We start from the raw sequence: 26,877 nt of genomic DNA on the forward strand, positions 1-26,877 counted from the left end.
CAAGGACATCAGCCGGGCTGCCCCCATCTCACCAGGCACAGGAGCAGCCCAGGACACCGAGCACCTGGTCTAATCCCCAGTGTCCCCTTGGTGTTATTTTTACCCAGCCAATCGGTAGCACCATCAACAAAAGGTGTGCTTTTGGTACTTTTCTGCTCCTGTTTTGGCCTGGAGGGAAGCACGTCCACAAAAGTTTCTGTCCCCTGGCTTGGATTGCGCACGCAGTCTAGCAGGCAGCAGAACAAATTGTCATAATTGTCTTTAATTAAAAAGCGTAAATGGATTATCTTCAGGTAAGGATGATTTATTTAACTAATCAGTCTGATAGTCTGGAGATAGAAATCATCTGGGGGATGGGGGAGTTCCTTTTCCCCCCAGCCCCAAGGTGTGCCAGGATGACAGCGAGCCCCCAGCCCAGCAGAGGGACCCTGCACGGCCCCGAGGGCAGGCGCTGGACGTCCTCCTGCCCCATCTCTCTTGAACTGACGTTATCCTTTTCCTTCTCCTTTCTATTCTTGGATGAACCTGCTGCCTGCTCCCGTTTTTGCATGGTTTGTGGCACACCAGACCTCTTGCCCCAGGAGTTCAGCAGGGCTGAGAGGTGCTCGGGGCCAGCAGCGCCGCTGCAGCCGCCCCTGCGGCACGGGGAGCACGGCTCAGACGCTGAGCCCAGGGCCAGGTACTACAGCACACGGCCACCAAACGAGCTTAATTAATTGGCCATCTGCTTGAAAAGCCAGGGACTGGGTGGCGCTGGAGTATGACTGCCATGCTGTGAGCCTCCAAAACGCCTCCTGAAGTTGGGTGCTCTGTGTTCTGGTGGCTAGCTCGGACATCCCGGCTTGCATCATTTTTGTCTCCTGGCTTGCATTTGTTTTTATCTCAGTAAGTGCTCGTTGGTTCTGGGTGAGGGAGGTGCTTTGTGGCAGAGCCTTCAGCTGCGGGGCTGCTCATGGCCAAGGGCTGCCAAGGGGAAAAGCCAAAGGTGTCAGTGTGCTGGCCAGGCACAGCCAGCCCATAAAAGGGTCCGTGCGCCTCTGCTCAGCTAACCACAGGCCTGGTCCCTTGTTGTGCTTACGTGTTTGGGGAATTATTTGAAGCCATTACAATGAGAGTTGGGGAATAAGGCACCTGTGGTGTTTTCTGTTATTCCAAAGAAAATTCTTCTTGTGTTTAATAGGTGATGTTTAATAAAAATGAAAATGAGCTTATCCTGAGCAGGCATGCACACCAAAAGCTGGCATTTAAATTAGAAATTATGATTTAATAACTTGTCAAGAAACTCACCAATGTAGCAGCGTGATAATTATTGAAAGGAAGCTTCATAAATAGCAGAACACTGTGATCTGTTACGAGAACTGTGCTCGCAGACCCCGGTGATCCCTGCGCTGCGCCGGGCTGCGGACCCCGACATGTCTGGAACGTCTCCCCCTGCACCGAGCGTGCTGGAGGCTGCGTCCGAGGGGCTGCAGGGGAGCGAGGGGCTGCTGGCCATGGTCAGGGAGGGCTCTGGGGCTGGGATGTCTGCATCCCCTGGCTTCGATGGATGTTTTTGTCCCCTGTGCTTTGTGCAGCTCGGCGAGGTGGCAGCGGGCGGCTGGATGCGCGCGGCGCTTTTGGTAGCGGCGCTGCCACAGCTCGAGGGGATGGCAACAAATCGTGGCAGAGCTGAGGGAACGGTTTCCAAATACTCAGGGGCTGATAGAGGGGGAGAAACTCAGCCAAAGCACGTGCTGCGGGCAGCAGAGCAGCGGGGGCTTGTCGGGGTGTGGGATGTGACAGACGGGGCCGCGGGGAGGTTGGCGCCAGCCCCGGGACACGTGGCTGGGCCCAGCTCTACCACTGGGGTGGGACAGCTCCAGCACTCACACTGGAGCCCCCCCAGAGCAGCACCAGGCTGGGCCCAACTTTCCCTGCAGGAAACCTGGCATCAAATCCCGCTTCCAGCCTTGTAGGGTCAGCGCTGCTGCCCCGCACCCTCGCATCCCCTCCAGACCCTGGCCTAGGGAGCAGTAGGAGAGATTCTAGGAGATTCCTTGCTAGGAAAAATTATCTTTGGTGGGACCTTATTATTTGAATCTTGTCCCTTCTCTTAATTTAAACAAGATGTTCACATAAGGACTGTTTAATATATATTTTAAATTGCAATCTGACTTCCTGTTGGTTGATTGCGGCATATGACTCTCAGTTGGAAGGCCATTATTTCTGCTATGATTTACAAAGCAGTTAAGGCGAAATCAATGCAATAAATATTGGAGCATTGTCATAGATAATCCCGTGTATTTAAATGAGACAGACTGCTTGGCACAACATTTGGTTAGCAGGATGGTGTGAAAAACCCGGACAGAAGCAACTGGCAGGCTCAGGTTCCTGGCTCGCCCCCGGGAGCGCACCGCCAGGCAGGGGCTGCACTGCGTGCGTCCCTGCTCCACGAGGGTTCCCAAAATTCGGCAATAACTCAGTGATCTGCTGCCTTTTCCAACCGGGGTCCCATCGGATGCCGTGGGGACTCCAGCCTGTGCCCTCGGTTCAGCTCACCGGTTGCGTTGCTCACGGCGTGGTGTGGCAGCGTGTGTGGTGCCATAGTAAAAAAAGGCCCTAAAAGACTTGTTAAACCCCGACCGCTGAAACATGAGTGTGAGTGCCCCGTGTTTATAGCACAGCCCTGCCGTAAATGCTGGCAGTGGACGTGGCACCCTTCTGGATGAGCTGCACGAGGGGAAGCCAAGGAAAACCACAGGAGGGAGACGAGGTTCAGGGGCAGCCCTCGTGCTGCCTGGTTCTGATCAGCACAAAAAAGCAAGAAGATAAAGAACAGAAGAACAAAAATGGTCTTATACAGGCTGAGAGGCCTTCCTTCACAGAGAAGGTGTTACAGACTGGGTTAGCTTAGCCAGCTTGTAGAATTTAAACATTTTTCTATTTATTTGGAAAGGATCAGGGGGAAAAAGGGCATCGGTTACTGCCAATGTTGAGATGCGCTTTTGTGCCTCAGCATTTGCCTCCCCCCTCTGTCCCACCGCTGTTCCTCCTCCTGTGCGATCGGGCGTCCTGGGGGAAACTCTCAGGGATGAGCTGAGGGAGGGAAGAAAAATAACAAACTATGAAAGTGATGGGGAAAAATTGCTCTCCTGTTCCCTCTAAAACAAGAAAATGTCAAGAAAAACTTTCATACAGATTTTTCCAGTATTTTTCAGTGAAAAATATGTTTCCTCAGAGAAATTTCAGGTCATTCTATGCCTAAGTAGTGTGTCTGCTTATTATTCTGTGCGGTGCTCCAGGATTTTATTTTTTTTTAAGTGAAAACAACTTGAGAGAGAGAGAAAATCTCTTTGACACTAAAATCAAATAGGTGTGCTTGAAAGTAATTGGACTGGCCCAGAAAAAAAATAAAAATAAAAAAGGCTCCTGGTCGATAATTTTGAATTACCCGGTGGGCACCGTGCTGCACCGGGGCGAGCGGGGGCTTGGACCAAGGGGCAGCGTCCCCTCCTGCCCAGGACGGCAGCTCATGGGAACATGGGGCTGGCAGCCAAGGAGTTGAGTCACCTGGATGAATTCAAAATCCTTCTTATCCAAAGGAAAAAGCTTTTTGTTTCTATTTTTGCTCTTTTTTTTTTTTTTTTTTCCCAAGAGCAGCGAGGCACCACACTGTTCCCCAAAAGAGCCTCCTCCTGGGGCCGGGCGCACCGGAGGGGACCTGTTTTGGGTCTTCCCCCCCCGCCTCATTTTGGCTGCTCCAGCCCCAAAGTCGGGCAGTTTGGTGCTCTGGGCAGGCTGCCACATCTGTCACCTCCCGTCCTCATCAAACGGGGACATGGAGCAAGGTTAAGCTCGGGTCATCCCCGCTGGTCACACGTTGCCGACTGCATCCCTGGGGAGCCCCGGGGAGCCCGCAGCCGGGCGGGGAGCCTGGGGGGGACCCACGGCCAGTTCTGGGGATGCTGCCCCAGGTTGCTTTCTGCACCCCCTCCCCATCCAAATAAACAGAGCTTATGCCAGGCTCATGTTGAGGAAAGTGTCACAAACAGCCGTGCCTTTGATGGGTGACAGTGACATCGGCCACACGGGGCCTCGGCTGGGACACCCTGAGCACCGCCGTCGGGTGCGCACCGTGCCAGGGCAGGGGCTGGGGACACAACGTCTGCACAGGCTGGTGGGATGCCAAGCAGAGCCCTACAGAGGCTGATCCCCGTGCTCTTGCCAGCCACCAGGGTGTCCTCTGCTCACGTTCAGGCTTGCAGCGTGCTGATGAACCCTGTGTTAATTGGGGTGCCGAGAGGCTGGCGACTTGAAGCGCCAGCTGCCGTTACTTCTGCTGGTGCAGAAATAACGCTCCGTGCCACGGGTAGGCAAATGTAGGGTGTTAGCTGGGGTTTGGTGTGTCTCTGGAAGTGGGTCCAACCCTTTGTTTTCACTAAATCTGCGTAAAATCGTGCTTCTACGCGATGTGGCTCTGAGTAAATCCCGCTCCTGATTGACTCGATACAAATCAGAAGTAATCCTCGTTTTAACTGAGTTACGTCTATCTGGACACCTCTCCCCGTGCCTGACTCAATCAAGTCTCAGCAGCCGCTCTGTCCCCTGCAAGTTCTGGGTGATTTGCACTGCACCGGGACGGGGAGGGGAGGAGGAGCAGGGGATGGGGTAGAGGGGGGGGGAGGCTCACTCCCAGGTAAAGTCACGGAGCTTGAAAGCCTGATGCTGAGCTCATGGCAAGGAAAGGGAGAAAAGGAAAGGAAAAATGGGGAGCGCTGAGCTGGAGGGGGGCTCGCTCTGCCCCCGCAGGTGCCCAGGTCCCTAGCGGTAACGTTAAGCAGTCCCTGACATTCCCACTCAGCCTTTTCCAAAAGAATAACTATCCGCCTGGTAAACAAACCTGGAAATGTACAAAATTCAGCGGAATGTCTCATCTATAGAGGCTTTGTGATAAATGTAACAAGGCAACAGCTACGCAAAAAAAAAAAAAATTAAAATGTAGAAAATTGACATTTGGAATTGAGCTGGGATGCGCACTGGAAACGGCACCGTCTTATCGACAAGGGGGGGGACCTGCAGCCCTTTCTTAAACCCCAACGATACAGGCTAATTTATATGCAGTTATTCACGTGTGCAGTAAATTCCAATTATGTTTACAGATGTCTGCTTAACATTTATGGAAAAGGAACCTCAGCATGTCTGAAATATCCTTATAAGGGGTTTGGACTGGGCTATCTTTTTTTTTTTTTTTTTTTTTTACCAACACCAATTTAATTATATTTTGCAGATTTGAAAAAAAAAAAAATCCAGCTGAGCTCTCTGATAGAAGGTTTAACATCTAATGCATATATTCAGGTTGTGTGACCGTTCCGTAGATGTTCTAACTATGGTTTTTGTTTTCACGTAGAACTCAAGAGTTTAGGTGATTTTTCAGCCATAAATAAACCGCACCAAATAAATGCAGTGAGGGACGCACGGGTTTTCAGATGTCTTCCTATCATAGATTAGTTTTAGTCCTTATTTTTGGGATTTCTTGGGCTAAATCAGTTCTGTGTTGTGCGTGCCGTGCTGCCGGACATGGGGGGCGAGTTGTGCCCCTCGCACAGAGGTATTTTGGGTGATGCCCCCCACCACCATCGCTCATCCCTGGGCAGACAGAGGGGTCTCCTCCTGCCTCTGTGCTGGTTCCTGAGTGTTTCTTCTCCTCAGCTTTCCCCTTGAGCTGCGGCGTGGTGGGGCTGGTGGCCACAGGGCTGAGCAGTTTGTTCTGGGCGTCACCTCCCTGCCCAGAGACCCCAGCCTGCAAAGATGAATTTTCTGGCTGTGTCAGGGATAAGAGAAACACGTGTTTTCAGAGTATCTGTCCTACACAGCCGCCAGGACCATCACTGACGTGGAGCACTCTGAAAGAGAAGGAAACGAGTGCCCCGTGCCCCGTTTCCACCAGGGCATCGAGCAAGCAGCGCACACCCTGCGGCTCGATGCCCTGGGAGGCTGCAGCAGCCCTGGGGGGAGCTCGGCCGTGGGATTTCCCCAGGGCCAGGGCCTTTGCTGCTCGTTGTTTAGCTGCTGTGCAGGTCCCCGAATGCAGGCTGTCCCCAGCTGTGTCCCAGGACTCGTGCAGTGCTGCCACGTGCCGGCTGGCACAGCCTCGCGGTGGCAGTGGTAGTTTTGGAGGTATGGAAACGCTTTGCCCTATTCATTTTTAAAGCTAAGCAAGTATCTTGTATACGAACATACTTGGATTCAAATAGGGGAATGAAAGCCACGTCGTTGTTTGGAAGTGGACTTTCCCTCCCTGTCTAATATTAATCTGGGGGATTAAAAGCTACGGTAGGAAAGCATCTTTTGGGGCACGCAGCCCTGACCCCTTCCTCAAGCCCTGCCTGGTCCTGCAGCAGGGTCTCGGCGGTGCCTCCCCTGCACACAGGGCTGGGAAGTGCCACTGTCCCCGTCCCCAGTGGGTGCACAGGAAGGATTTGTGTCAAACTAACACTGGGTCGGTTTTGTGTGAAGTTGTCTTGTGAGAGGGCAGAGCAGGGATGCAGGGTGCGTCCATCAGCACACAGCCGCCTCCACAGCCCCTGATTTCCCCTGGGACACCCAAGCACTGCAGCGAGGGCCTGCGGGCACTGCGGGCTGACCCCGCTGGGGTAGACGGCAGCACAATCTCTGCTTTTTGGTTTTGGTTAAGTTTTTTTTTTTTTTCAACAGAATTGGCAACAGAGAACAGACACAGCATTTGGTGTCGGTTCAGGTTGGCCTGGGCATGTGCAATACCTCCAGGACTCCAGGATAATTCACGCAGAGCTGGGGACGAGGGCGAATGCCCAAACTCCTTTGCAGGCCCCGGGCCATCCTGTGGGGGGCCTCTGGCTGGCCACGGGCTGGGACAAGGGCAATGGATTTTGACGGTGAGGGTGCTGCTGGAACACGTGCTGACCCCAGTGATCACCTGCCTGGCGCTGCAAGCATCAGTGAGGAATTTTGGTGTAGGAGGACGAGGAGGACCTGCCCTGCTGGGGAACTTGCTCGATCCGCGAACATATGTGGAATAAATGTGCCAGATTTTAAAAATGGGTTTTGTTTATTAGCACACCCTTAAGGAAATAAATCATACATCATTAGGAACGATGTCTTCTCACCAGCCATCGTCGTTATTATTAGCACACTTATCTAATAGCCATGCGAGTTTTGTTCTGCCATTTATTCAGGAACCTTAAAGACTTTACAAATATTAACTAATTAGAGCAATGAAGACTTTTTATTTCAACAGCTAGAAAAAACACATGGGTAGGAAGTACTGCAGACCCAGAATTTCTGGGCCTGGACATCTCTGCACGTTTGGATGTGGTGGTCGGGGTTGGACGCTGCAGCCTCTGCTCCCTGCAGCCGTCCTCAGCCGTGGGTGCAGAGATGCGGTGATGGCACGAGGGGACGTGGCCGATGGAAGCGCTCCATCCCGGCACCACACGGGTGACAGGGTGACAAACCCAGTGGCAAGTTGTGAGAGGTCGTTCATCAGGGGAGCAGCGGGGTCGGGCTGGTCCTGTTCACGCGGCCCCGCGTGTTCCTGCTCCTGCGAGCAGCCGGCGTGCGAAGCTCAGCTCGCTGCCAGGAGCTGCACAAACATCTCAGGTGCCGAACAGGAAAACGGCCAGTTTGGGCCAGGGCATAACAAAGCGGGTGTGAGCAGCCTTTCACGCTACATTTTTGTCGCTTTGGAGTGGAAATGGCACCGTGGGACGGTGCCTGCGGGACTGGCAGTGCGAGACGGCCCCACCGGGCTCAGCCTTGCAGCAGACCCGGCAGGGCATCAGGGCCAGGGGCTGGATGTTGTTTGCCCTCAAGGTAGGGAAGGGAGCAGAAAGCGGCACAGTCGGTGGGTGCAGCGCATCCGAGCAGGAGCTGGAGAGGTGGGGTGTGCCCGTCCCGCTGCGGGGTGACCCCACGGGGCTGCTCCCAGCCTGTGCCCTGCTCCCCGTGCCCCCACCTCTCCCCAGCCCGGCTCTGCTGTGTGTGACAGCGACACGAGGAATTAATTTTAGAACAATCTGAGGTTTTTGAAGGGAATATTATAAGCAGAGAAGCTGGGTCCTGGCAAGGCTGGGACGTGGCTGTGTCCCACACAAGGGGCTCATCCTGCAGTGTGGCAGTGACACACGGGACAGCACAGCATCCTCAGGCAGGGCCCTCACGGGAACTGAGCTGTCCCTTGGCTTCTGCTGGAAAATTTAGCTGAAATCAGTGAAATTTCACACGCTAGGACAAATGGGTCTGTTGTTTTGCATCTTGAGGGCTGGATGTTGATGAGTTTCAGAGTAATGGGACTGTGGCTGTGCATGCCATAGCCTTGCTGGTGTTGAGATAAGCCGCATATGCGTAAAGCCAAACTTGGCACATCACTTCTGGCTGTGCAAAGGGACAACATCACAGTTTTGAAGTGTGCATTTTTTATAAAATCATACATTTGGCCACATCTTACCACAACGCTCCAGTTTCATGCCAGTATAGCGGTGACCCTATAGGAATCAGATGCCCAATTAGGAGTTTGGGTGTCACGAGCGGTGCGGGACTGAGCGATGTTAACAAGCTCTGTCCAGAGCGGGCTGGTGACCTCTCTGATCGCCCCCCCGCAGCCCCTGCCCCCGTCCCGGCTCCACCTGTGATGCCTGGAGCCGGGCAGCCGGGGGCTGCAGGCGGTGGGGCGGGAGGGGGCTCCCTGGCCAGAGCCTCCCCATCCCATAAGCCTTGAAATGAAGCCTCTCCAAAGGCGGTGTGACATAGGGTGTTGTATAGGAACGCGGCATCAAATTACGGAACCCATATATAGGAGAAGAGTCATCAGAGGCCGGGACTGAGCAGGCAGATCCCGATACTGCCTGGGGCCGGGCTCCTTTCCACGGGCAGCCGGGGGAGCTGGGCGACAGGGACGGGGACAGGGACAGGGACGGGGCTGGGGCTGCTCCTGCACCCGCCGCAGGTAGGCAGGGGGCAGCGGCGCCCCGCCGGCGGTGCAGACGCCTTGTCCCCGCGTTTTACCGGGATCCCTTTTACCGATTTGCTCCGTTCCAGCCCTTGCTGGGCAGCCCGAGGCCACCTCCTGCTGGTGCCCCCCACCCCCGCGCTGGGCACCCCCCAGCTCCGGTACCGCGGCAGCGCGGGGCGGGGGTCGCCCGTGGGGACCCGACGCCGGGCCCGGCCCCGAGCGGCGGCAGGAGCGGGGCCGGGAGCCTGGGGGAGCCCCGGGAGCCTGGGGGAGCCCCGGGAGCTTGGGGGAGCCCCGGGAGCTTGGGGGAGCCCCGGGGCCGGCCGAGCGCGGTGCCCCCGGTGGGACCCAGCCCGCTCCCGGGGACGGTCGGTGATGGGGAGCAGGGAGCGACACGGCCCCGCCGAGCCTGGAGAAACGAGACGATGCCGGGGTACCGAAACGATTAATTCGCTAATGAACTGCACCTTGCTTTGCTTTTTTTTTTTTCCCTTTTTTTTTTTTTTTTAATTTTTCTTTTTTTTTTTTTTTTCCTGTTGAGCTCGCGGCCGTCCCGCAGCCGGGGCTCGCTGCGAGCCGGGGGCAAGGAGCGGGGGGCGCGCTGCTGGCAGCCGCCGCTTGCCGTAAGGTGAATTTCAGCCAGAAGTCAACCGATAAAATAGGTGGTGAGAGCGGGGGGAGTGCCTGCGTGAGTAATGGCCTCGGGCTTCCGAGCCCTGAACTTAACGTGCCGAGGAAATCCCCGGGGTCACGAAGTGGGAGAAGCGCTGCAGCCCGGGGCGAGGGATTTTACCTCCGCGGAAGGTCGCCGACAACGCAGCGCTCGCAGCCGGGGCGGCCCCCGGCCCCCCGACCCCCGGCTCCCCGGTCCCCAGCCCCGAGGGGCAGCGCCGGGGGCGCGCACGGAGCTGCGGGCGCGCCCCGAGGGGCCCCGGCGCCGGCAGCCGCTGCTCCGCCGGGAAAACGGCCCCGAGCCGCCGCTCCGGCCCTTCCTTCCCGTCCTTCCTTTCCTTCCTTTTCCTTCTCTTCTCTCCCTTCCTTCCCTTCCCACCGCCTTCTCCCCGCCGGGCTGACCACGCGGCTGAATTTATGAAGAGCGATGTTTTAGCAGAAATCCCCCCGAGTCTCCCATCAGCCCTAAATCCCCAGCCTGCTCTCCCTGGGAGACCTCATGACACAGAGCATGCCAAAACAGCTTCGTTTTGCCTATGCATTAGCAATCTATTTTACCTTTTTGACATCTCTCACACATAAAACCGTAAGAGAGAAATAAAATATCTGTCTCTGGGCGAAAATAAAGCTTTGCCTCCCTCCTGATCTATAGGATATAAAATAAAGCCATGGCTTTGATAGTGGCTTTTCCTTATACCGGAGTTGCTTTTGCACACACGGAGACAATGAAGATGGATGAGCTGGGATCGGGGCGTCCTCCTGGGGTTTGTTTCACCCTCTTTTTTTATAGTCTCCCCCTCCTCGTCCCCGCCACCTCTTTACTTTTCTTCCTTTTCTCTTTTATTTGCCTTTTATCTGCCCTTCCTCTGTCCGGCCGCCTGCCCGCTCCCCGGCAGCCGGTCCCGCCGGGACCCCCCTGGCCCCGCGGCACCGCCGGGACCCACCGGGGCTCGGGACCCATTCCCGGGGCTCCCCGGCAGCTCTCGCCGAGGCTCTGTAATTATTTATTAAACCGTGTTTGCCATGAGCGGTGCGGGAGCCTCGGCTGGCACCGACGGCAGGCAGCGGCGTGCGGAGGGGTCAGAACCCGACGGGAAGAGCCCGGAGCGGGGCGGCCGGGCCGGGTTTGCCCTCGGCATCGATCCGGCACGAAGGGGTAGCGGGGAGCTCCCCGGGAGGAGCACCCCTCGGCGGGGACACCCCTCGTTGGGAGCTCCCCTCGGCTGAAACACCTCCGCCGAGCTCCCTGCAGCAGACCCGGCGCGGCGCACGGCCACGGAGCCTGCCCAGCGCCGGGCTGCTGGCACGGGGCCGCTGCACGGGGTAGAAAGAAGCCGCCCTGCGGTGCCTCCGTGTCCGCCGGGCTCCGTAGCCGCTGTTCCTGGCACCGGGGAGAGCCTCCGGGCCCGGCCCCGCTGCTGCGGGGGGCGGCCGGGGCCGTGCCGGGGGTGCCCGCAGCCCCCGCGGGGACCGGGAGGCCGCAGCCTGGCGTCGCCGGGCTCTCGCTGCCCGTGCGTTTGAAAACGAAGGAAAAAATTCAAAATAAAACAAAACCAAAAAAAAGGAAGGGAGGGGAGGAGGCTGGGTGCCGCCGGGCAGTTCGCTGATCCCGTCCTCCCCCCCCCAAAGCTGCCTCCGCTGCTCCCCGCGCCGGCCCCGGGAAGTTTCTCCGCGGCTCCGCTCGGGGGAAAATCGCGGCGGGGCCGGGGGGGGCCGGGACGGACACCGCAGGGCGCCCCCCGAGCAGCCCCCCCCGGGCCGTCCCGTTACCGAGCGCTGCTGGGCAAGGGGACGGGAACGGCGGCGAGAAAATGCCCGTCCCAGCTGGCTGAACGGGACTTTCCCCTCTGTGTTAGATTTAAAATAAATTTGATTTTTATAAAACATTTATCTTTTAATTTCGCCCTTTTCCTCCCTGGTCAGAGAGGGCCGAGGGGGTGGGGGGGGGGGGCGCTCCGTTCCGAAACGCCCCGGGACAAATTCCCGAATATAACGGGGGGGTAACGAGGGGAAGGAAGCGAAGCAGCTGCCGGGACGCGCCCCCGGAGCGAGGGGTCCCCGCCAGCAGCTGCGTGCCCCCCCCCCCGGGGAGGTTTTGGGCCCGGAGCCCGCTGGAAGCAGCGCCGGGGGCTTCGCCGCGCCTCGGGGGGCCTCGGGCACCCCGGGGAGCTCAGGAGGGGGCCGCCGCCGGGCTCCCCGTGGGGCCGGGCAGGGAGCGGGACCCCGCGGGGGCTGCGGGGAGCCCGGGCCGGGGGCGGCGGCGTGTGCCCGGAGCCGGAGGGGCCGGGGCCGCCTGGGGAACGGGGGGAGGAAGAAAAAAAAAAAAAGAAAAGAAAAAAAAAAAGGCGCTGTGGAAGCAGCCCCGGCGCTTGATGGACAGGAGCTGCTCATCCCCTGTGCCGCATTCAGCCCCGCCGCCACCGCACGTCCCCGGGGGCCGCACTCAAAAGGGGGAGGTCCCCGGGCAGCAGCGGGCAGCTGGCGCCGGGCAGGGCCGGTGGGGACCCCCCCGCGCCGAGCACGGAGCGCCCCAAAGGCGGCCCGGGGCTCCCCCGGTACCGCTGCGCGGCGGGGGCGAGGCCGGGCTGCGGCCGGGGCGCACCGACGGGGCGCTGAGGGCCGGGGGGCACCGGGGGGCCGCGGGGCAGCCCCGGTAACGGAGCGGCCGGGCCCGGGGCCCGCAGGCTCTGCTCTCCCCACCCTCCCCGAGCCAGGCCGGGGCTGAGAGCGGGGAACGGGGCCGCAGCTCCGCTCCCGGCACCGGGGGGCGATTCCCTGGCTTCGGTTTCCGCCCGGTTCTCCCCGTCTCTTTCTCCCCGGTCCCGTCGGAGTCTCCCCGAGGATGAGGAAGACTCCGGGGAAGGCGCAGCCGGGGGGCTCTGGGCTCTGCTTGCGGCGCTCCGGAGCTCCCGGGCCGCTGGACCCCGCCGCTCCCCGGTAGCCACCGGCCAGCGGCGGCCGGACCGGGCCGGGGATCACGGGGGGAAGAGGGGGGTTGCGGTGACCCCCCCGGGGGGCGGCAGCAACGCGCGGCGGCAGCGATCGCGTCCCTCCCGGCGGCTGCCCCGGGAGCGGCGGCAACGGGCGAGGGGCTCCGGGCGGCGGAACAGAGCGAGCACTGCCCGCGGCGGGCGGCCGGTACCGGGCCCCCCCCCCGAGCCCCTGGGGCACGTCGGGGCGCCGCGGCCCGTCCCGTCCATCCCCATCCTCATCCTCATCCCCCTCCCGGGACGGGCGGCTCCCGGTGCCGCCCCGCACCCTCCACGCCCGGCTCCGCGCACCGGGCGGGCTCCGGCCCCACCGACGGAGCGCAGCGGAGGAGACGGGGCGCCGGTACCGAGCGAGCCGCCCCGTCCCCGCCCTCCCGCGCCCCCGCCACACCCCACATACCCCACGCAGCGCGTCCCGGACCTCCGCGCGGGCCGGGCCGGGCCGAGCCGAGCCGAGCCGAGCCATACCGGGCCGGGCCCGGGGCCGGGCGGTGTCGGTGTCGGCGCAGCCCCCCGCGCCCTCGCGGCTCTATAAAGGGCCGCGGACGCCCCGTCCGGTGGCGGCGGCGGCGCGGGGCGGGGGGGGGGGCGGCGGCGGGAGGCGGCGATTGGCCGCGACGCGCGGTGACGTCTGCGCGCGGTGCATAAGGCGCGGCCGGGGGCTGCCGGGAACATGCAGAGCGCCCTGCGCGGCCGGACGGCGCGGGCAGCGGGCAGCGGGCAGCGGGCAGCGCCCTCCCCTCCGCGCCCCGCCGCTCCCGGCCCCGGCCCCGGCCCCGGCTCCGGCCTCGCCGCCCCCCGCCCCGGCCCGCCCCGCCCCGCCGGGAGGCGCCCCTCAGCCGGCGGCGCCGGGAGATGCCGGCTCGGCGGGGACGCCGCGGGTAGCGCGGGGGCAGGTAGGAGCCGAGCAGCCGCCGCGGACGGTGCCGGTGCCGCCGCCACGTCGAGGGAGCGCGGCGGAGGGCGAGGAGCCGCGCTCGCAGCGCACCCACGGCAGCAGCCCGGGCCTCCCTCCCGCCCCCCCCCCCCCCAGCCCCTCCCCGGGCCATGTCGCCGCGGCGGCAGCCGGCGTCCGTCTGACCGCTGTCGGGTCCCGATGTCCTGCTTTTGTTTTTCGGTTTTGCCTTTTTTTTTTTTTTGCCTTCTATTTTTATTTTTTTTTTTTCGCCTCCTTTGATTTCTCGTTGGGAAAAGCAGATGCACTTTGACTCCTGACTGCTCTACCTCAGACCTGAGAAAAACTCATCACTCCCTTTTCGGCGTTTTTTTTTTTTTTTTTTAATTATTCTTTTTTAATTTTTATCTTTTTTTGTGAGCGCCGACCTCTCTAGCCGTTGTTGTTCTACTGTCACTTATTGTCGCTCTGCCGCTGTTGGTAGCGGCCGGGATTCTGCGGTTGCGTCGAAGCGCTGGTCTCTCTCCTCGGGCAGTGGGTGGTTTCTCCAGTGTCTCCCTCCTAGGACACCCGAAAGAAGATTTTTTTTTTCTTCCTCCCTTTCAATTTTTTCTCCTCCACTTCTCCAAGGCTTTTAAAACAAACGCACGCACACACACAAAGCAAACCTACGCCGGTGTTGTCGCCTTTTACATTTTTTTTTTTAAATTTTGAATTTTTTTGCCTGACACCTGGGAAACCAATACCCCCCACTCTCAGAAATAACCAAAGACAATGGTTCACTGTGCGGGCTGCAAAAGGCCAATCTTGGACCGGTTTTTGTTGAATGTACTGGACAGGGCTTGGCATGTGAAGTGTGTTCAGTGCTGTGAATGTAAATGCAATTTGACAGAGAAATGCTTTTCACGAGAAGGCAAGCTTTACTGCAAAAACGACTTCTTTCGGTAAGTACCGGCCCCCGGCCCGGGGCCGCAGCTCCTTCCCAGCCCATCTTCCATCATCTTCCTCCCGCCGGTGCCGCTCGGGGGGCTCGGGCCCGTCGGGGACCGCGGGGCGAGGCCCGGCCGCGACTCGGGATGCCCGCGGCTGCTTCGGCCGTTCCGAGCCGGGCCCGGCAGCGCGGAGCGGGGCGACCCCGGCCGCGCGTTCCCGGGGCTCCACGACGGGGCCGCGGCCGTGAGCGCGGCTGCCCGGGGCCGGAGCGCGGCTCCCGGAGCCCCGACTCGGGGCCCTCTCGCCCGGCCGCGGGTCCCGGCTGCGGCGGCTCCGCGCAGGGCTCGGGGCCGGCGGGGCCGGGGTCGAGGCCGGCTGCCGGGAACGGCCGGGCCCGGCCGCCGGAACGCCGAAATCGGCCCCGGGCGCGCCCTCGAGCAGCGCCCGCGGCCCCGCGCCCCGGCCGGGCCGGGCCCGGGTTTCGGCGCCGTGTTCTTGGGGTGCGGGACGCGGGCAGCGCGGCCACAGCGCCCAACGACTCCTCCAGCAGCTTGTGCTCCGGCCGCATCAGCTCTTTTGTTTTGGATCCGTTTGTCTTTTTTTTTTGTTTGTGTTTTAGTGATTTCTTATTTTTTTTAAACTATAATTATTATTTTTATTTGAGATATAATTCCGGGAGGTATTCGTTAGGAAGGGAGAACGGTGGAAAGGGATGGGGTTTTGTTTTTGTTTTGTTTTTGTTTTGTTTTTGTTTTGTTTTTGTTTTTGTTTTGTTTTTGTTTTGTTTCGGTGCCCCCTCGCCCACCGCCGCCGCTCTCCCCGCAGGTGTTTCGGGACCAAGTGCGCGGGCTGTGCCCAGGGCATCTCCCCCAGCGACCTGGTCCGCAGGGCGCGGAGCAAAGTGTTCCACTTGAACTGTTTTACGTGTATGATGTGTAACAAGCAGCTCTCCACCGGCGAGGAGCTTTATATCATAGACGAAAACAAGTTTGTCTGCAAAGAAGATTACCTAAATAACAGCAATACTGCCAAAGAAAACAGCCTGCATTCAGGTGAGGGAGCGCGGGCGGCGGGGCCGGGAGCCGGGGCTCTGCTTTCTTTCTCCTCCCCTCCTTTTCCTTCTCCTCCTTTTCCTCCTCTCCCTCTCCGCCGCCGGATGGGGGGAGCTCCGGCCGGGGCCGAGCGTGACCCCCGTTCGCTGTCGCGCAGCCACCACCGGCAGTGACCCCAGCCTGTCCCCGGACTCCCAAGACCCTTCCCAGGACGACGCCAAGGACTCGGAGAGCGCCAACGTCTCCGACAAGGAGACGGGCAGCAACGAAAACGACGACCAGAACCTGGGGGCCAAGCGGCGGGGCCCCCGCACCACCATCAAAGCCAAACAGCTAGAGACTCTGAAAGCCGCCTTCGCGGCCACCCCAAAACCCACGCGGCACATCAGGGAGCAGCTGGCGCAGGAGACCGGCCTCAACATGCGGGTCATCCAGGTACCGGGGGGGGGGGGGGGGGCTGCGGGTGGCCGCAGGGCGAGGGGGAGGCGGAGGCGGGTGGGCAGCGCTCGCGGCCCGCCCCGTCGGGGCTCGGCGGGTCCGGGGGCAGCCGGTGACCGGCCCGTGTCCGCCGCCCGGGCAGGTGTGGTTCCAGAACCGGCGCTCCAAGGAGAGGCGCATGAAGCAGCTGAGCGCGCTGGGTGCCCGCCGGCACGCCTTCTTCCGCAGCCCGCGCAGGATGCGGCCGCTGGTGGACCGGCTGGAGCCCGGGGAGCTCATCCCCAACGGGCCCTTCTCCTTCTACGGAGGTGGGTAGCGCCGCCCTTCGAGCCCCCCTCCCCGGGGCCGGACCCCCCCCCCCGAGCCCGGGGGCTCCGCAGGACCTGGGGGGGGAGGTCCCCGGGCACGGCCCCGAACGAGGTGGGGGAAGCGCTGCGCGCCCGGGCGTCACCTTCCCTCCGTGTCCGCTTGCCCGCTAGATTACCAGAGCGAGTACTACGGCCCTGGAAGCAATTACGATTTCTTCCCGCAAGGACCTCCCTCCTCGCAAGCTCAGACGCCGGTGGAGCTGCCGTTCGTGCCCTCCTCGGGGCCGCCGGGCACGCCGCTGGGCGCCCTGGAGCACCCCCTGCCCGGCCACCACCCGTCCAGCGAGGCGCAGCGCTTCCCCGACATCATGGCCCACCCGCCCGGAGACTCGCCCAGCCCCGAACCCAACCTGCCCGGGTCCTTGCACTCCATGTCCGCGGAAGTTTTTGGCCCCAGTCCTCCGTTTTCATCGCTATCCGTCAACGGTGGTGCTAACTACGGCAATCACTTGTCACATCCACCCGAAATGAACGAGGCGGCCGTGTGGTAGCTTTAAAACGGACTTGGGTCTAAGTAAGTGATGGTCATCTAGTCTGCTTATTGTTTCGGTGTACAGAAATGAATAAATATACCGCCTCTCCCGCCCTAAGACAATGTGACCTTGGGAACGAACTGAATGCGAACGGCTCCAAGGCAAGCTTTGCTCTAGACCAGGACAATCTTCCTCTTTACGGTTGTAACAGACAAACAGACGAGGGGACTTTTTTGTACCATTGACAAAGAAACTGGTGAAGCTGTACAGTAAAGTGCTGCCATACCCGTAGGATGGCGTAAGTTTGATTACCCTGTTGGATGTCATCCTAAGAGCCACAATCCTTAGAAACTTCTCGTTTAAAAAAAAAAAAAAACACTAATTGAATGAAGGAAAGGTCAAAGAAAAGGGGAAAAAAAAAAAAGCTTCAAGAACTCTAGCGTTCCCGGTTAAGGATGGTTCTGGCATTATGAATTTGTTTGTTAATTTTTGTCTCTCAGAAAGTTCGACAGCAAGAAACTCTTTTTAGCTTCAGCCATTTCAGCCTGCTGAATATCAGGTGGGACAACTTTCTTTTTTCCTTTTCTTTTTGTTTTGTTTTTGTTTTCCAAAATAACAAATGCTAAATGTTAAGCCCTCAGCACCAACTCTTCTACCTTCACAAAGCTACACATACAAAACCTCCTCATCATAGCAAAGGTCACCAACCAGACCTCTAACGAAAATGACTTGAAAAACAAACAAACAAAAAGTATTCTACCTTCACAGAGAGAGAAAAGCTAAACAAAAAGACTCTATTGAACTAAAAAACAGTCAACTGTTTACGTCTAATGTTAAATTCAGGAGTTCAATGTTTTACTAATAAATCCTGTTTTAGAACCTCTTGTTCAAAAGCAAAATATTTTGAGCAACCAACCAAAATAGTTCATTTTCTTTTCTGTAGATGTTATAACAGATTGCAGGGCTTGTGGTTCACTGTGCTAGTTTGTAAAAGGTGTTGTTTACAGAAGGCAAAGAAAAAACCCACGAAACCCAGACAGTTGCCAAATAAAGTAAATATATAGCACAAATACTGTAAGGTGCTTTGCACCAGCAACCCGAGAAGGTGTTTAAAAAGTGTTACAAGGTTAAAAAAAAACAAACAAACATCTTTGCTAATTTTTAGTCCTGTTGAACATTCATGGAATTGTTAATATGACTTATATAGACCCACACAGGTTTTATTTTTGTGTCTTTAAAATAAAAGTCCAAAATATTTAAATTTTATGGTCAAATATGCAGTCAACAGCTGCTACTTTTTTCTTTATATATTAAATTTCTCATATGTCTTTTATTGTTCTAATAAACCTAAGCTTGTGTGACCTCCAGTGCATATTAGACCATTCACTGTATGAAAGAAAACATGTTGGATAAAATTTGTGCGTTTTTAATAAAATTAGAAAATCTGATGTTTAGATAACTCGTGTTTCATTTGATGTTTTAAGCATTTTTAAGTGGATTCTTTTTGAGTAAAATAGCCCTGAAAAGAGAGTGATCTGCTATACTGATAATCCTGTCCAGCTGTTTTGTTTTGGTAGGAGTCTAAACCCTGCTGCCAATGCAGATCGCAGGTACCGGTAGTTACAGCCTTTCCTTACATCTGCAGGCTCAGTTGGTAAAGTACAAATAAAACACTATACGTTAAATTGTAAAATTGGAAACTAATCAAATTGTTAAATACATCAGCTTATTCTTGCTTTATGCTAAGAAAATGTACTCATAATGTGCATTTTTATGCATAAACAAAAATGTTTTCTGAATGTCAAAAACTTGCAAATATGTGTTTTTTACCTGACCTATTTTTGGTTAAATTAATTCTCCAAAGGTAGTGTTTTTTTGTATTGTTTTGTTTGTTGTTCTGTGGTTTTTTTGTTTGTTTGTTTGTTTTTTTCTGATTAGATGATATGGAAAGTAGCATAACCTCAATGTCCTGAAAGTAATTTTAATCTTTTTTTTTTTTTTTTCTCTCTCTGAGCTGAGTCAATTGTTTGATAGTGTTTGTTATGTGTAAAGTTCTCTACAGGGCAGTGGGGGAAAATATTTTGCTTTGCACTGGGTATGTGCTACTTTTCTGGGAGAAAAAAAAGGAAAAAAAAAATCTGAAACATTGTGAAATGACAGATTTAATGTTTTTATTACAAATTATTGCAGAGTCCCAAATATTCAGCTCCTCTAAAGTCTCACTGATTCTGAGAGGACTGTGAGTTGTGTTAGAAGCAGAGGGTTGGGCTCAGTTCTGAAAAGTCACTAGTTGTTTAAATGTTTTCCACCTGCTGAGATAATAGAATGGGATGAACCATAATTGCATATTTTCCTTCGTCTCTTGACTAGTTGTGATTCTGTCTGGCTTCTTTTTTTTATTTGATGTAGACACGGAAATTTACTCTAAAATGCAGGCTTCTACATTCTGAGCAATTCAATTATTTATCTCTTTGGACTGAGGGGGAAAAAATCAAAATGCTTTAAAGTTGTACAGTTTGTATTTTTCAATGGTGATTTTTTAATTTTTGTTCACAACTTGGTTTCTGTGCCCAGCAGAGGGGCCATCTGGACAAAGCAATAGTTCACTTTAAACACAAAATGTCTTATATAATAATATAAAGATAAAAACTATCTGCAAGGGATCTGTTAGTGTTTCTAAAAAAAAAAAAAAATAATCATGCTTTATTAAATACAGGGGAGACTTCTTAAACCCGTGGGCTCTGTGTCTAACTCATTTATTTGTCTTTTATACTGTTGCTATTTTTTTTCCTCTGTTTTGCATTTATATGAGCAAAGTAATGGGCGATCTGTTTATTACAAACTTTTACTTATCTGGGCAAATGCTATTTATAAATACTGCTATTTGCGCTTCTGCTCTATGCTGCTGTTTTATTGTTGAATCAATTATTTTAAATGAGAATTTCGCTGAATAGGCTTATTTTGTAGAAATCATGTCTGCCAAATAACTCCCTTTCCCTTTCCCTTTCCCTTTCCCTTTCCCTTTCCCTTTCCCTTTCCCTTTCCCTTTCCCTTTCCCTTTCCCTTTCCCTTTCCCTTTCCCTTTCCCTTTCCCTTTCCCTTTCCCTTTCCCTTTCCCTTTCCCTTTCCCTTTCCCTTTCCCTTTCCCTTTCCCTTTCCCTTTCCCTTTCCCTTTCCCTTTCCCTTTCCCTTTCCCTTTCCCTTTCCCTTTCCCTATGGTTCAGTGTAGGTCACTGGTTTATAAAAGGGGCTGAGGAGAGCCTGCTTTTTCCCAAAGCTCCTGCTGCCTTTCCTAGGAATTCTGCCCACCGTAAGGAGTAAGCACAGGAGCCGTTCCCATGCTTAAAGCCAAGCGGGATCCAATCTGGAGGCCCCAGCACTTTGCAGATTTGAATTCTGTGCTCTTCAGAGCAAGCTCGGTGTTTCTGAAGACCCTAATCCAGCAACAATTGCACAGTCAAAACTCCTTTTGAAATCATTGTCACGTTGGGTTCTTGTAAGTCCTTGTTTACAAGAGCATTTCCATTGACTTCAGTAGCATTACTCGGGTGAATAGCGGCCTGCAGGAGAAGGCCCTCTGAAAGCATGTGCTGCTTGGATGGGTTTTACATGCGTGTGCTAATTCTACAACCACAGAAACGCGGCCGGGCCATGTATGTAACTGTGCCTATGTGCAACGTATTTTCCAAAGTGTTTTTAGAATTACTCTCTTCTGATCTTTTCTTCCTGGGCTGCTGCTGGTCTCGGTGACCTTCACCTTGGTGCTGTCTCCCAGCAGAAAGTGCAGTCGGATGATGTTAAGCCCCGCGTAGCCCCGCTCTGCTCACCCGCTTTTCGGTGGCCTCGATGGAGTTAGCGGGGGGAGCAGTGCCTGCCCTCCTGGTGCGGACAAGGGAGCTCTGTTTTTAAATGTGCAAGACTGAAGATTTTGCCAATCCCATGTGTAAGGCCGTTTACTAGGAAAAAGGGTACACAGGAGACATTGTAAGTATTATTCATATCGAGCTAATCTGTGCAGGGGAGATATTTTAAGGATAATGAAAGGGTCTTCACGATGCTGCGAGTTTGCAGCATTTGAACAACTCTGCTTTTGGCTCACGTCGGCTGCGTGCTGCGTTCCACTGTGCTCTCATTGTGTGGCACTCCTCTGCCGCTTCCTTTCTTCTTCAGTCATTTCCATTATCTATTTACTCAGGCCGTTGCTTGGGGAATGGTAGGGGATTTGTAAAGATCTGTATCCCGAGTCAGAATGTACTTAAATTATGATTTGTAGACAAATGATGTATATTATTTTAATATATGTGTGTGTACCCAGATGCTGAGTGACGGGTACATGATACAAATCTATAAATAAATATAATTTTAAAATATCAGTGGTGATTTACATACTTCTGCTATTCTAGGAAGTGGCAAATAACGTAGTGTCCTCTCAGGAAAAATTCCTTTTGCCGTGGTCAGGAGTTTTTCCTCGAACAAGAATGTTGTATTTAAGCCTTGCATGTTCTTGCAATATTAAATATAAGCAACTGCAGTGTTGCTTTCTGTTCCTAAGCCAGTGTAGAGGCTAGTATTTATGTTCACATACGTTAAGCTTAAACAATTGATCCGTATCCTTGAGCTCTGCCTGCGCTGCTGAGCCAGGGACGGGGAGTTAGCAGGGAGCAGTGCTGGTGAAGCTGGAGCAGGTTCTGGAAGGTCTTTTATCTGTGTCTGCCATTGTGCTGCGGGGCTCCGCGATCCTGATGGCAACAAACCATTCCTGAAGTTCTAACTGAAATTAGTGGGACCGCTAAAAATATGTTTTGGTTATGAATCCATCTGCAATTGCTGTTCTTCTTCTGTTGCTTTTTAAACAGCATTTGTGTTGCTTTTAGTTATGGACCATGAAGTCAGGCTTACAAAGCTGAGCTGCTCGTTGTCAGGAGAGTTTTTCATTCATTAATCCCAGTAAGCCCAGTAGTATAATGCAGAAACGGAAGAGTAAATGTGGCCTTACAGTTATCCGGCCTTCACATTGGTAAATATTTATCCTTGAAATTACTGTGACTGGCATCGTAAGGGTACTCTGAGGATGACTGATTTTCTGCGGGGCGTTTACCATTTGCGCATGGAATCGCGGGGCTGGATGCATGTGGCTGTTCTCGTGTTCTCACTTTCTGTTTCTCAGAGAATACCCCTTGGCCCTCCACTTGATGCTCCTTGGGGATAAGGGGCGCAGTTGGTGTCTCTCAAGTCTCCTGTTACGGGCTGCCTTGAAATTCAGGAATATCTCTGTTTTGATCACGTTTGGAGCGCAGTTTGGGCAGCGTTTTTGGCAGCCCTAAGAATTAGATTTTTCCTGATTGGTTTCAGTACAGGCGTGCTTCCTGCAGAATGGGAGCCTTTAGAGAGGCTGATGGTATCTCACCTTGTGAGGAGTGACTGGTTGGCTCTGTTCATCCAAGAAGCCCGGGCTTGCAGGACAGGTCTACTGTGATTTTGTTGGAAGGTCTGCATGTGGCGTGAGGATCGTCATGCAACACAGACTGGAAATGTAAGCTGGAAAACATCCCCACTGACTTCTATAGAAACGCAGCCTAACACATGCCGAGGTGTTTCAGTGAATTGTTGAGAGTGAACCTTGTGATAAAAAACTACCTTGTGTGATTGAGCTTAGCATGTCGGGAAGAGCTGGTGCGCTCTCTTTTTTGTGCACTGCACGTGTGGTTTGCTCTGTGAGGTTTTTGTGGAGGAAAAATGGATTTTTGCTCTGTCTGAAAAGGTTTGCTTCCAGTTTTTCAATTGTCTATGTGTGGCCTTCAAAATTCCTATTTGCTAGAAGCATCTTTAGTCATCTGTTATTCAGATAAACTATATTCATTACATTTTTGGATGTAAGAACAATTAGGAATTGATTAAATCTTAAAAATAATTGTGTTTTTTGAGTGAGTGACAGGTTAGGAATATCAGAAATACCAAAGTAAATATAAACAACATTAATACATTAATTATAAATATAGATAAATATAGCGAGATAATTTTTTTATAAACATCTACGCTTCCTGTAATCTAATTTCTTTTACTTGTTAGGTTTTGTGTGTGTTCTTTCCTGCTCCCACTCATCTTCTTTTTTTTTCTTTTTTTCACTGATAAATTGTGTTGCTGATTTAAAAAGAAAATCTTAAAATGAACCAGTATGGCTAAAATGAAAAAGGTCAGCTTGGAAAATTACATTTGCTTGCCAAAATGTGGGAAAGATAAGCTCAGCTCTGGCTGGTAGCTATTTTTGGACAGTATGCAGTCCTCTGTATGTGGGTCAAATTCTGCTGTTGATAATGCAATTCAATTAAATTCAGTAGGCGCGACTCTGGTGCATGTAATTCTCGTGGCTCTCTATGGGAATCCTGCCACAGATTGCTGCCTGCAGACTGCAGCCCAACTTGCTCCCACCGCTCTGCTCGCCAAGGTAAGAACCAAACGCCGAGTGCTACCGAGTGCAGGTTACTCAGTAAATTAGTCAGTGTTTGTTGCCTGAATGGCTCTGCGTGTCCAACACGTTTCCTTATTTCTATATTTAAGAAATGCTCTGAAAAGATGGATTTGTATTAATAACCTGTAATTATACAGACACACAAGTATGATATGGTCTTTCACTTCCAAAGCTACCATCTGATCTGACAATTTCCTAAAAGATGACAAGCGCGACAAATCCAAGGAGCAAAAGGAGCTGAGTGTGAGAAATTAAAAATACTTTTTTGTAGCACGGACTATTCAAAATTCCCTTGTTTATCTGTTATGTGTTTAGGGTGTTATTTCCATTTTAGCAAATAAGCATGTAAATAAAAAGTAAAATTAAGAGGAAAAATGCCAAAGAAATTATGTCAGTTAATTTGATGGCTTCTGCTTATAGTTTATAAACAGGCAGAGGGTTTTACAGAAAGTACTGTCATGCATAAAAAGGCTTTCATGATTGTCTTAAATTAAAATGTATTGATATCATTTTTGTACAAATACTCTCCCACACGGTTATGAATCCAAACCACAGCAGCATGGTTTGAGGGCATGTGAACCAGAAATTAAAACCGAGTCTGAGAGTCTGATTTAATTACCCTGCTAAGTGAAAGGCAAAAGGGAGAGAATAAACTGTAAAGAAGGAGCCTGTGTTGGGGAAATATTTTAACAATCCATGACTTTAATACAGTGGATTTTGTTTGATGTTGTTTTATACTGAGCGAATCTCCTTATCAGAAATTTTAGATGAACAGCTCCTGCAGCCTTTTGACTGCTGATGAATGGAGCTCTTGGGTAACGTGAGCGAGCGCCAGCATGCGAATAGGCCCGAGGCTCAGAGCCTCCTCCGGTCCTCCCCGCTCCGCAGCAGCGCAGGGGAAGGTGCAGGCGATGCCCGCTGCTGAGCACAGCGTGATTTTTCCCCTCTTCACGCTCATTTTGCACCAGGGTGAATGGCTGATGCACGGCAGAAAAGCAGGTCCATAAGCTTTGACAGGATCCCTCGTGTTTACAGTCATATGCAAATTTTGCTGGGTTGGGGATTTATTCTGAACAATTGTCCCATTAATCTCAATGGGTAAAATCCTGATTTCACCAAAATGAGCAATAAAAATTCTGTTGACTTCAAGAAACCAAATTTTTGCTTTTTTACTTAAAAGGACTCATGTGACTCACTACGTATTTTTTATGAATTATACTGGGCATGTTCTGTTTAACCACCACTAAAAGCCTCTATCCCTTTATTGATGGGGCTATCTATTATTTGTTGGGTTAGGGTAGAAAACATCCCCCTTTCTCTGTAAAGTGTAGAGGTTTGAAAATGAAATTATGTGTGGGGCTATTTAAAGACATTCTTTGGGTGGATACTTCCACCCAATATATCCAATATCAAAAGTGGATACTTCCAAGTAACTGTTCAGGTAAGCACTTGTTTCTGCTACTTAGTTTTCTATAGATTTATTTCTCCAGACTCCTTCCTTTGTTTATAATGGCATCTTTTACTCTGGAAACAAAATATCTGTGAATGTGAAGAAAAAACTAGAAGCAAAGCCAGCAAAGATGCACCATGTACTTCTGTTTTGGAAAACTGTCAGTAACAAATGTGATAGCAGCACTTAATTTCACATCGCTGAAGCAATGGCAAACCCACACAATATATAACACAGAGCATTATACCTGTCAGTCACACCATGACAAAATAAATGCAAACAAAGTTGAAATAAAATGAAATACTTGACCACATAAAATCCAAAGGGTTTTGTTTGCAATAAAAATGTGCATTTTCAGTGAACGTGTATTTTTTATATAAATTGAACTGCCGCATCTTCACAGCTTACACAATCGGAGGATCCTTGAGAGGGGGAAAGAGGCGTGTGCTTTTTTGTTGTTGTCGTTTTGTTTTGATTTCCCCCAGCCGCCCTCCACCTTGGTGCCTCTCGGGGCTCCCAGCCCCAGCTGAAGTTGGCAGGTAGCAGAGCACTGCCGGGGCTGCAGGAGGCAGTGGTAATTAATGATATTCCTCTGCCCTCTGTAGGACAACCGGCTGCACTGAACGCTCCTGCTTCGGGGAAATAAAGCTGGGTCCTGGAGTAACGGGGAAACGTGCGCCACTGCCACCGCTGCCTGGCTCGTAGGTTTCTGCATTCTAATTAGAATGCATGTCTGGATTAATTTTTATAGCATTCAAAAGCAGATAAGCAGCGGGGAAGAGCCTTGTGTTGACAAGAAGGGGATGAGCAAGCAAAGCAGCCTACTCAATTCAGCTCGCAGCCAGGGCTCGAGCCAGTCCCCAGCTGAAGTTTGCAGCTTGCTGCTGTCACGCAGGCAAAGCCCAAGTGCTGGTGGTGCAGTGCCCAAATACTGGAGCCCACCCTGCCCGCCTCAGGCTGGTTGTTCATTTGGGGATGTGAAATTTAGTCCCACATCTACATCTCCCAATGTGAGATGTTGATTTGGGGCTGTGCCAACCTCACACAAAACCATTCACGAATTTCACCCCTAATCTTGTGTTTTGAGGCCACCAAAGCCCGCAAAGCCACCAGGAGAAACTGGAAGCAGGCAAAACCCTGAGGGCCTGGGCCTGGTGTTGGTCTGGCACGGGGATCACCCAGAAGAGCTGGGCAGCGCCTGCCTTGTAGGTGCCACTTTTGTGACAGGAACAGTGGCTTAAACACAGACCACGGCGTATTTACCACATGGGACAAGATCTGGATTAATTCACCCTGTGCAGTTGGCAGTACTAAAACAAGAAGTGCAACGTTGATTGAAAATAAATAAATAAAGGAATGCTTTGCATTACGTAACACGACTGTGCTTTTAAGCAGCTAATCACCATTATTGTGCCTCTTGGCTGCAGGGCACCGGGCAAATATTACTCCTCACGCCTCAGAGCGGTACATCGACCATCATTATTCCCATTTTAGCGACGGGCAGAAGGGGAGAGGGGCTTGCTGTGTGGCACAGCACCCCCATACACCCCCACACACACCCGCAGCACCCCTGGGCTTGCTCGGGGGAGCTCAGCACCAGACGCGTTTATTTTTTGTGCTGATAATTTCTTCCCAAACCACCCCGCGTCTCCTAACGCGGACATTTGTCAGATGAGGGGTTGGGACGGGGGGGACGGGAACGAGCCTCGGGCTCCGTGAGGGGAGGTTGAAGGACGGGGGGGGGGGGTCCCGGCCCGGCCCCGCCGCCTCACGGTGCCCCCGGCCCCGCCTCAGCCCCGCCCGCCTCCCTCCCTCCCTCCCTCCCGCCCTCCTCCAGAAGATGGCGGCGCCCTTGGCGCAGCAGCTGGAGGAGCTGCTCAACCCCCGGCCCAGCCTCCGCGACCCCGAGGACGACGCGGAGGAAGGTGTGCGAGGGCTGGGGGGGACGGTTCGGTACCTGCGGGGATGCGGCGGGGTGGGAACGGGCCGCAACGGGCTGGCACGGCACGGCACGGGGCCGCACGTGGCGCCTCAGCCGGTCTATGAGGTGTGGGGGGTGAGCCCGGGGCTCGGGGCTCGGTCCCGGAGCTGCCCCGCGGTCCCTGCTGTGCCCCGCGGTGTCCTCCGGTAGCGGCGGGGGAGGTCGAAGCTCCCCCTGCGCCCCCCCGG

General features: G+C 53.9%; 2 protein-coding genes across 2 annotated transcripts in view; both read left to right on the forward strand.

The window, feature by feature from the left end:
* Window positions 1-14,299: 14,299 nt before the first annotated feature.
* Window positions 14,300-16,807, forward strand: LHX1 (LIM homeobox 1). Its single transcript, XM_032201085.1, has 5 exons — window positions 14,300-14,469; window positions 15,284-15,510; window positions 15,668-15,945; window positions 16,091-16,256; window positions 16,428-16,807. The coding sequence occupies exons 1-5, from the start codon at window positions 14,300-14,302 to the stop codon at window positions 16,805-16,807; spliced, it is 1,221 nt and encodes a 406-aa protein (XP_032056976.1).
* A 9,740-nt stretch (window positions 16,808-26,547) lies between these two features.
* Window positions 26,548-26,877, forward strand: part of AATF (apoptosis antagonizing transcription factor) — a 48,804-nt gene continuing 48,474 nt past the window's right edge. Inside the window, exon 1 of the mRNA XM_032201178.1 lies at window positions 26,548-26,633. Coding sequence (XP_032057069.1) covers window positions 26,549-26,633 — 85 coding nt within the window. The 5' untranslated portion in view covers window position 26,548. The remainder of the gene's footprint in view (window positions 26,634-26,877) is intronic.

The sequence above is a fragment of the Aythya fuligula genome, chromosome 20 (assembly GCF_009819795.1).
Source record: "Aythya fuligula isolate bAytFul2 chromosome 20, bAytFul2.pri, whole genome shotgun sequence".
NCBI lineage: Eukaryota > Metazoa > Chordata > Aves > Anseriformes > Anatidae > Aythya > Aythya fuligula.